The following is a 9,105-nucleotide window of genomic DNA, read 5'->3' as shown; positions in this document are numbered from 1 at the left end:
GTTGTTGTTTGGTTTGGTTTGGTTTGGTTTGGGAGGAGAAGGAGGGGCGGGTAAACATACTTTCATCATACTTTCACACAAGGTGTCTTGAATGGAAGACAGGAAACCCTAAAATATATTAATACCTTTGCGACAAGCAAGTTAGTCTAGAGTTCAGGTTCAACATTGAATTCGCTACTTTTTTTGTTCTTGAATTATCATCATCGTCACGCTCGAGCTGACAAAAATGCGACGTCATCTGTTACCCCAAGTAAATCATCACCATAGGATACATACCCTCATACCCATACCAAGTATGTAGCCTAAGTCTAAAATAACAAAACGACTACACCGAATCCATGCATGCAATGCAAACAATGCGGCAAAAGCACAATGTTTTGTTTTTTGTAATAATGTACAGGTAGAATGGATAGTTGTCGTTCGCTGACCTTTTCGCTCTCACCCTCATGGATGGCGGACAGTCACGTTGTCCTTAGTTGTTGTTTTTGTTCACGATTTCGTCAATTTTTCGTTGGATTTCCTTTATCCCCATCTGGATACGGAATCGTGATGGAATATCAGCGGGATATGCCTCTAGTGAGTTCCTCCTCATTACAGTCGATATGCGTACATCATCCAGTATCCTACCAGGACGCTGCCACATACTCGGGGTAAAGCTTGGGTCACCGTGTGCAACGGCTGACATGGTGGGCTCATTTCTCGACTTCGCCATCATCTTCCAGTGCTTCTCTTTGTACTCCTTTCTCTTCCGCTCCGCCTCCTCTTCCTTATTTTCCCTTGTCTGGAATATCAACTCATCAGATGTATGCGGATCGCCTTGCTACTAGCGACGCGGCCGCTTGTCCTGATGGCCTCCAAGCCCCTGAGACGAATCGATTACTCCATCACCTCTCCGTTTCCTTGACCTGTCATCACCGCCTCCTCTCATGTCATCATGACCACCACCAGGTCCGCTAGGCCTGGATGATCTTGATTCTCGAGGTGGCCTACCATGGCCATCACTCCTTCCACCTCCCATAGGCGGCGCTCCACCCTGGCTATGACCTGATCCATCGCCTCCACCTCTGTGGCTGCCATGGCCGCGGTGACTGGGTTCTCTTGAGGGTGGTGGCGGCGGCATGTCTCCTCCACCGCCTCTGTGACCAGATCCGCTGCCTGCATTTGAATCGCGGCCGGATCTCCGGTCACGCGACGACCCGCCCGTCATAAGGTCGGCACTGGGGCCACCAGGTGCGTTGGCCGTCGATGGGCCGCCGCCACCGCCGCCGCCGCGGCTCCTGCTTTCCCTGGAATAGTCGCTTCTAGAGCTCGATTCCTTGCCGTCACCACCACCACCACCACCACCACCACCAGGGTTGCGCTCACGGCTGCTTCTTCTCGAAGGTCTGTCGCTTCTCTCCGAACGAGAGCTATGGTGCCGGCTACTTCCGCGCTCGTGGTCGCCGCCGGCTCCTCCTCTGCTGCTGGAGCCGTACCCTTCTCCGTTCACGTCACCACGGGAATGACCGCCGTGTGGGATCGACGAGGAATCCTCACGACTGTCGCCGACAACTTGGATGGGCGCCAGACCACTACGTGGCTCCCGATCTCTAGGTTCCCGATCTCTGGTGTCTCTGCCACGGTCCCGTTCCCGATCGCCGCGATCCGTGCTCATTTCCCTGCGCGAACCGCTCTCCCGAATGTCTCTGAGGGGGTCGGGCCTGTCATTGACAGGTGTGTTGCCAGGTGATGCACCAGCTAGTACTTGGGCATCCGAGTCCACCATGGTGTTGATTCTTGACGACCCGCGCATGCGCGAACCAGGCCCACGAGCGTCCATGGATGCTTTGTCAAGCATGTTCTGGATACCACGAAGCTGTCTGCTTCCTCCGCCAGATCGCATGCGGTCATTGTTAGAAGCTGATGGGCCGGTAGGAGTGACGAAGTTCGAGCCATGCTGTCCAGACGGTTGTTGCCGTCCGCTGTTGTTGGGTGCAGACATGGAGGGCCGATCTGGGGTGTTGATCGGAGGCCGGTTATGGGCACTTGGGCCAGTTGGTCGATGGCTAGGTGGACCATTGATTTGGTTCAACCGATCAGGATGAACGCCCGGAGCCGAAGGAGGTTGGGGCGGAGGCGGCGGAGGTCCAGCTTGTGGTTGTTGTTGCTGACTTGATTGACCGCTTTGCTGTGGTTGCTGGTTGATGTGGCTCATCCGATCAGGATGGACACCCGGAGATTGGGCAGGCAGGGAAGAAGGTGTTGCGTTGACATTGCCGCCTGCATTGTCATACTGACCTCTACGCGACTGTCGGGAAGACGAAGGGCCAGTCGGGGGTTGACGATCGGGTGAAGAGGTACGGTTGGCTTCCATGCCCGGGAACCGGCCGTCGGGACGTATTGGGACTCCATTAGCAGGACCCATTCTAGCGTTATTCCTACCACGACCCCGTGGGCCTGATGGAGGTGGACCACCGGACCCCGAAGTCGCTGCCAGTACTGGTGCCGGTCCGCTGTCGACGACTGACTGGATAGGATTCAGCCTACCGTAGTTAGGATCTTGTTGGACAGGTCTGCCATGGTCATGGTCCATGCCACGAGGAGGAGGCTGATTGTATGAACCATCTCTGGATCCTCCTGGTCTCTCCATTTCAGCGGGGCGGTCTAGGCGGCCATGTAACGATCCGCTATCTCCGTGAGCATGACCGTCACGGCTGCTGCTGTGGTAATCCGCATGTCGATGGCGACCTTGACGGTCGTCGCGAGCGTTATCGGCTTGGCTGTTCGCCGACCGTTCAGATGCCCTGGGAGATTCCGTACGAGGAGGCCGTTCGCGAGTTTGGTCCCTGGACGAGGAACGGCCCTGCGGCTCACGAATGTCGGTGATGAGAGCAGCTCTCGCCGGGTTGATGTGAGAATGCTGCTGTTCGGCAGCTCTCGGTGGGGTGGGAAGAGACTGCTTCTGTTCGGCTTCTGCTAGAAGTCGAGCACGTTCCGGGTTGATAGGCGGCTCTGGTGCGTCATTGTGAGATGGCGCAGCCGGTGAAGGTGCCGCACCTGCATTTTCCCTAGAGAGTCTTCCATCGTGCCGGTTAGCACCGTGGGGCGTTCTGTCTCGTGGTTGCCGGCCATCACGGCCAGGAGCAGCTGCAGGCTCAGTCCAACGAGGTGGGAGTTCTGCACGATTCGGCCAATCCCTATCGATTTGGCGAGACGAGTCCCTTGTAGGCGGTTCCGCGGGACGCCTGTCGGTTGATGGGAAGTCGCGCGGTCGTTCAGGGCGTGACGTTTCCGGGGCTCGATAGTCTCTGCTATCCCGACCATGCACAGGCTCCCTCGTTTCACGGGGATGTGTCTCGCGCGGCTCCCGAGTCTCACGCGGCTCTCGGGCATCACGGCTATCCCTAGATGAAGGGGGCTCTCTTCTGTTGTTCATGTTGTGCTGGCCTCGGTTGAACTGACTGGCGCTGAAAACCTCTGGAATTGGCACATCTGGTCTCCTTGGCAGATCAGGATTGCTGGGCAGGCCGCGGCCGCCAGGGTTTAGAGTTGATGGTCTGTTGACATCATTGCGGTTTCCAGGGAGTTTGGACGGTAGCGGGCCTGCGTTAGGCGCTGGAGGTCGAGGAGGCGGCCCGTTACCTCCCATCGATCTTTGTGGAGGATTAGCGTCCTTTTGCGCTTCCCTAGTAGGGAGGTTTCTTGTCGGAGTCGAGTCCTTCTGGTTTCCAGAGCCCGCGCTAGATCTTGCACTTCCACTTCTGTTATCCTTGACTTCACCATCTTCAACCTCGGCGGCGGTTTGTTTCCGCCCATGAGAACTGGGCTTGAGGGCTACTGTCGCAGCGCGAAGAGAGGACTTGCCTTCCTCCTTCGAATCACTCGTCTGTGCTCGGTCAGCGTTTGTACGCGTCGGAGCCTGAGCCGATGCACTTACTGTACCAGGGCGGAATGCCTGAACCAAGATCCATTTGGACTTCCTCTTCTGTAGCTCAGAGAACGCCGTCTGTGCTGTGACCGAAAGATCGACTCGATGGCCTTCCTCGGTCTCAGGAGCGTTCTTGGATGCAGCCTCTCGCTCAGTGATGGTTTTGAGTTGCTCCAAGAACTTCTCGGCCATGAAGTTGATTGCTGGGAAGAAGTCGATGACAGCCTTCAAAACGGTAATGGCATTCCTGATATGCATCCACTCCATGTCATTGAGGCATGCTCTTAGTGCTGAGTTGAGCTCCTTATGCCACTTGAAGAGGAGGTCACGGAACGCATCGTGTTCAACAAAAGCCGTGGGTTTCCCATCCGCGTCAAAAGCAGTAGCGAAACCAACGTAGTTCCTTGTCTTCTTTCCTTGCACCTCCTTCGAGCCCAATGCTTCTTTCTCGTAAGCATTCTTGTCACCGTGCCACTTCGAGAGCTCGCTGAGAATGCACTTCAAGAACCGACCGATGTGCTCCGCTTCACGTACAGTGCAAGTGAAGAGCATACTGCGGAGCCTGTTGTGGTTGAATAGTCGGTCGTAGAGTGACATGAGCTTGAAATTTGGTGCTGAGAACTCGTGAAGGAACTTGAGGAACTTGAAGCTGTACTCGGCATCCAAAGCAGAAAGCTGCAACCGAGGAAGGATGCATTCCTCAAGCATGGTATCTGCCGTCACATCGACTTTCGTGATATCAGCCGGGAACCAAGTAGTAAGCTGTCTGCTCAGCTGAAAGCGGAATTTCGAGTATCGTTGGAGCTCTTCGCTATTTTCCTTGAGAAGAGATGATACTCGAGCGTTGATTTCGGCTTGTTTCTGCGTCTTCTTGTTCATTCCAGCTCGTGTCATGTCCGATCTGTCATTCATTACCTCCCTAGCAAGCTTCTTGAGCCTGTTAATTTCGTCACTGTAGTTATCCTGCGGGAAAGAAAGGTCGCCCAACTGCAAAGCCCAGAAGAGGACGTAGCAGGTGGGAGTGAGGTATCGGAGAGTATCCTCTGACAGGACAGTGGGAATCTCGTCAATGACAGGTTGGAAAGGCTCCAAAACGGGATCCACTTTCCGTTCATTTGCGCCTTGAGCCGAGGCTGTAGTTTGGCCGTCGGCGGCAAGCGTATTCACAGTATCATCGCCATTTGCTGTAGTCATGGTCACATCTCCGTCCGTGTCAGGGGCAGCTGAGGCAACCGGCGCCTGACTCTCCGACTGGCCTCGGACTCGATTCATAGCCGTGCGAATACTGGCCCGTCCGATCAAGAACGCGAGACCTGCCCCAAGACCGTAGTCGCGCATGAGTCGAATGACACTGGGAACAAGGTTGTTGAAGGTATCTCCATCAAGACTACTGCGGAGAAGGTCCAGATACTGCAGTAGCACCTGGTGAGTATCGTCTGCCATGGTGGCTAGGTACTTGATATGAGCATCGCCTTGAACGACCGCAGAAATGGCGCTTTGGCGGTACTGAGCAATGTTGGCGAGGAGGCGGCCAGCAAGTCCGTTCGTCATGAGCGCCTGAATGAGTCGGTCGGCACTCTTGGTTGAAGTATAACGCTTATCGCCCAAGTTGGTTAGAGTTTCGCGTCTTAGAAGCTCACCACCAGTCATGGCATGAAGCTGTGCATCGGTGAAATCCAAGTCTGAAACCACACCTCCCATGGAAGAGATCAACTCCTTGAGGATGACGAGGTCAGTGGAGTTACCCTTGGAAAGCTGGTTGTCCACATAACGAAGGATAGGTGTGGGATCCATAGTAGAGTAGCGGAGGAAGACCTTGCCGGAGAATCTGGACAGGGCCTGGAGCCATTTGCTGGTAAGCAGCACCGAGCTTTCTTGTGTCCGGCTTCTCTGCTGTCCACCAAGAGAGCTAAGAACAGACCAAACGAGGACATCGTAACCAAGGTCTGTGAAATACTTGGCGCACTCCACGAAGGCCTCAATCAGGTTGCTATAGGACTCGATTTGCTGCAGCGCGACCTTGCAAACGATGCCGGGTGATGGATAAGCGGTTTTGGCAAGGGTCTTGGCCATCTGTGGGATATTCGTTAAAGACAAACGCTTCATGGTACTGAGCGTCTCTAGTCGGGTTCGTGCGAACGCCTTCTTCATGGGTTCGAGTCGGGATGTCTGACCCTCGTACCATTCGGCATAGACGTTGTATCGCACATGAATTGGGAACTGTTTGAGAAGGGTCCAGACACCATCAACAACCGAGGAGTTGGTTTCCAGCAAACTCAAGGAAGGCACAAGCAGGCGTTTGAGTAGCAACAGCCAGCGGGAACGGTTGGCCGGTGACTGATCGTCAGCCATGCTCTTGGCGCCGATGCTTGTGAGCTTCGCAATCAGACCAGCATCCTGGCCGATGCTCACGCCAATTACGTTTACCAAGGTATCGCAGAGCGTGAAGATGTCGTCGACAGTTTGACAGACAGGAACATTATCCGCCCACTCGTCCCAGTAAAAGCGGTATCCACCTCCTTCACTGGTCTCAGCGTCCGGGAACGGCCATCTCAAGGCGCGCTTAGGAGTGACGGCGGCGAGCCTAATACTTCCCTTGGGAACCCCAGATTGGTCCGGGTCTGGAAGTTTCTTGCCAGGGCAATTGGCCGAAGACGAAGATTTCGGTTGAGGGCGGCTTTGTTGATAGACGGTTTCGACAGAGTGGTGAAGGATACGGTGTACAAGAGGAATAAGGTCGGGATGCGCTTGAAGAATCCAGTCATGTCGTCCTATGATGAACAAAGATTCCGGGATAGCACCAATCGTGAGAAGACACTTGAGAAGAATAACCTTTTGGTCATCAGGCTCTGGAAGCTTGGGCTTCTCTTCGGCAGTCTCGGTCGTGGACTTGGTATCAGCATCAGTCTTTCCATGGGCCATGTCGCGGCGACTGTTCATTGGAGGAGGGGCCATGTCATCTGGAAGGGCTCCGGCCATCATCAACGCATTAGCGGCACCTCCTGGTCGGTTTGCCCTCTCCTTCTCTTCCAGCTCCTTGAACCTGGCTTCTTTGACAGCCTCCATCATGTCGTCCGGCGGCCAAATGTGCTCCCAAAGATCTGTCAGGGTGATGAACCCAACCTTGATGAGGAGGGCTACAAGATAGAGAAGGTTTGCAGGGAGCATGTCTTCACTATCCCTAGCTTCAGTTGTATAGAAACGCAACTTGAAGCCCAGCATCTGGGCTGCATCACGGTTGCCGGTAGGTGGTAGGGTTTTGGTGATTTTGATCCAATCCTTTTCAATACTGTTCTCCTGTCCGCTCTTCCTGCTGGCATCCGGAAGCTCCTCGTCTTCCAAGTTGGTGACCTGCCTACCGCCGAGCTCGAAAAATGCATCAAGTTTAATCTTGCGTGCTCTGTCCCAGAAGGCAACATCGCGTTTTAAACGCTGGGCAGCAATAGCCTTTTCTTCCTCCTCGCTCGCAACCCAGTTGGAGTGGTCGGGAAGGGCCCATATAGGTAAACCGCCAACAAATGTGTCGGGTGGGAGTTTGATTTGGGTACGAGGCCACCAGGAACTCACGCGCAGGAATTTGATAAAGAACCTGAACTGTTTAATAAGTACTGAGGCAAACACGTCCAGCGTGACATCGAGAACGCGGCCTGGGTGCAGGTCAAATGTTCCAATAAGGCCCATAACCTTGTTGAAGGCAGCCTGCACGACCTCAGAAGATGGCGGTTCCGCACTGCTAGTCGTAAACAGTTCGGTAACAAGTTTAGAGTAGCCCTCTGTCTCTTCTCGCAGAAGATTGTAATTCGCCTGGCGATAGAGCAAGTTCGTCGATTGCCGGATGCCCACACGCACGAACGTATCGCGGACGAGGCCCAGTGGCTGGAGAACTGCAGGGTCAAGGATTTGCCGCATTAGGGTGGTCGACACCTCTGTGGCGTACATGAGATCACGGAGCTGGGGCCGGAAAGGCGCATTTTCCACGTCCATAAAGGTGGCTACGGTGTCGAGAAACAGGGTATGGGCATCGAAAGCCAGGGCGGCACGATCAGCCTCCGAAGGCTCGGGACCCAGTATATCCTTGATCACCTTGCCAGCATCGGAACCGGGAAGACGACCGTCGACAGCAGAGTGGATGAGTTCCTGGAATATGGCGGCAACCTCGGTAAGGTCCTCGTCGTCGCGTGACTGGACACCATGGTCGATGACTTCTTGACGCGCGCCTTTGGACCACTTGGAGACGCGATCATCGGTGATGATGCTATAATCGTAACCGGGCTGAATGGGTGAAGGAGGTGCCGAGTATGTTGGCTGAGGTGGCGGAGCTGGTGCAGGCGCCGGCGCCGGCGCGATCGGGTTTGGGGCTGGTGTTGGCGGTGCAGTGTTTATCGGCGGTAGGTTGTTGGCCGAGGAAGAGCTCGGAGGGCGGGAAGCGGACGAGGGTATGGGGGGGTTGGGATTGTTGTAGGGCTGATTCGAGTCGCGACGATCGGGTCTCCGGGCGTTTCTCCCATTACGGCCACCGCGTCCTCCATCATAGCCTCGGTCATGCTGTCCTAGCGACGTATCGGAGGGTCGGTGAGGGGGAGGTCTGGAGGGGCCAGAGTCGGGCAGGCCTCGGTGATCGGATCTTTTGCGCTTGGGAGGCATGGCGCTGCTCTCTCTATCGGCGGCAGTAAAGTGACGGCTGTTGCGTCATCTATTGTTGCTGGCGGCGCTCTTGTCCGCACTTTTCTCTTTCGTTGAGCGCCCTTGTGGTCGGTCGAGATGAGGGTAGCGTATCTTGTTGTGGTTGTTGTTTGTTTCGTTTGCAAGTGTGAGGTCCAGTTGACTTTGACTTCACTTTTTGAGACCTTGACTAAGATGCAACGAAAAGGTGTCAGAGAAGAACGATGTCCGTCAAGATGATAGCTCCAAGGACCGAGGATAGTAGACGGATCGCAGGAGAAAGGGAGCGTTTTCAAGGTCAAGCAAGGGTTCGGTCAGAAAGAGTGTGCGAAGGTCAAGTTAGAAAGGCTGAGGCAGTCCAACTGTTTCTGGGCCGATTTGGAGGTGTGAAGTGAAGACAAAGACAAGCGTCGGTCCACGAGGCGTCGCAAAATGAATGGAAAGGATGCAATTACCACGATAAAGTTGAATGAATGAGCGACGATAAAGAGTCCGTTAGGTGTTCGGGGTTTGGGGGGGGGGGGGGGGTGGGGGGG

The 9,105-nt window shown here is 54.9% G+C and overlaps 1 protein-coding gene across 1 annotated transcript; it reads right to left on the bottom strand.

Annotated features, from left to right (window-relative positions):
* Positions 1-340: 340 nt before the first annotated feature.
* NEUTE1DRAFT_61458 (uncharacterized protein) lies at positions 341-8,625 on the bottom strand (the record flags this gene model as incomplete). The annotated part of the gene is made up of 2 exons (XM_009851657.1): positions 341-6,774; positions 6,907-8,625. The coding sequence occupies 2 exons, from the start codon at positions 8,549-8,551 to the stop codon at positions 824-826; spliced, it is 7,596 nt and encodes a 2,531-aa protein (XP_009849959.1).
* Between the last annotated feature and the right edge of the window lie 480 nt (positions 8,626-9,105).

Source organism: Neurospora tetrasperma (genome assembly GCF_000213175.1).
Source record: "Neurospora tetrasperma FGSC 2508 unplaced genomic scaffold NEUTE1scaffold_2, whole genome shotgun sequence".
Lineage (NCBI taxonomy): Eukaryota > Fungi > Ascomycota > Sordariomycetes > Sordariales > Sordariaceae > Neurospora > Neurospora tetrasperma.
Note: the sequence above shows the minus strand (reverse complement) of the source record. Positions and strands in the feature narration are given on the sequence as shown.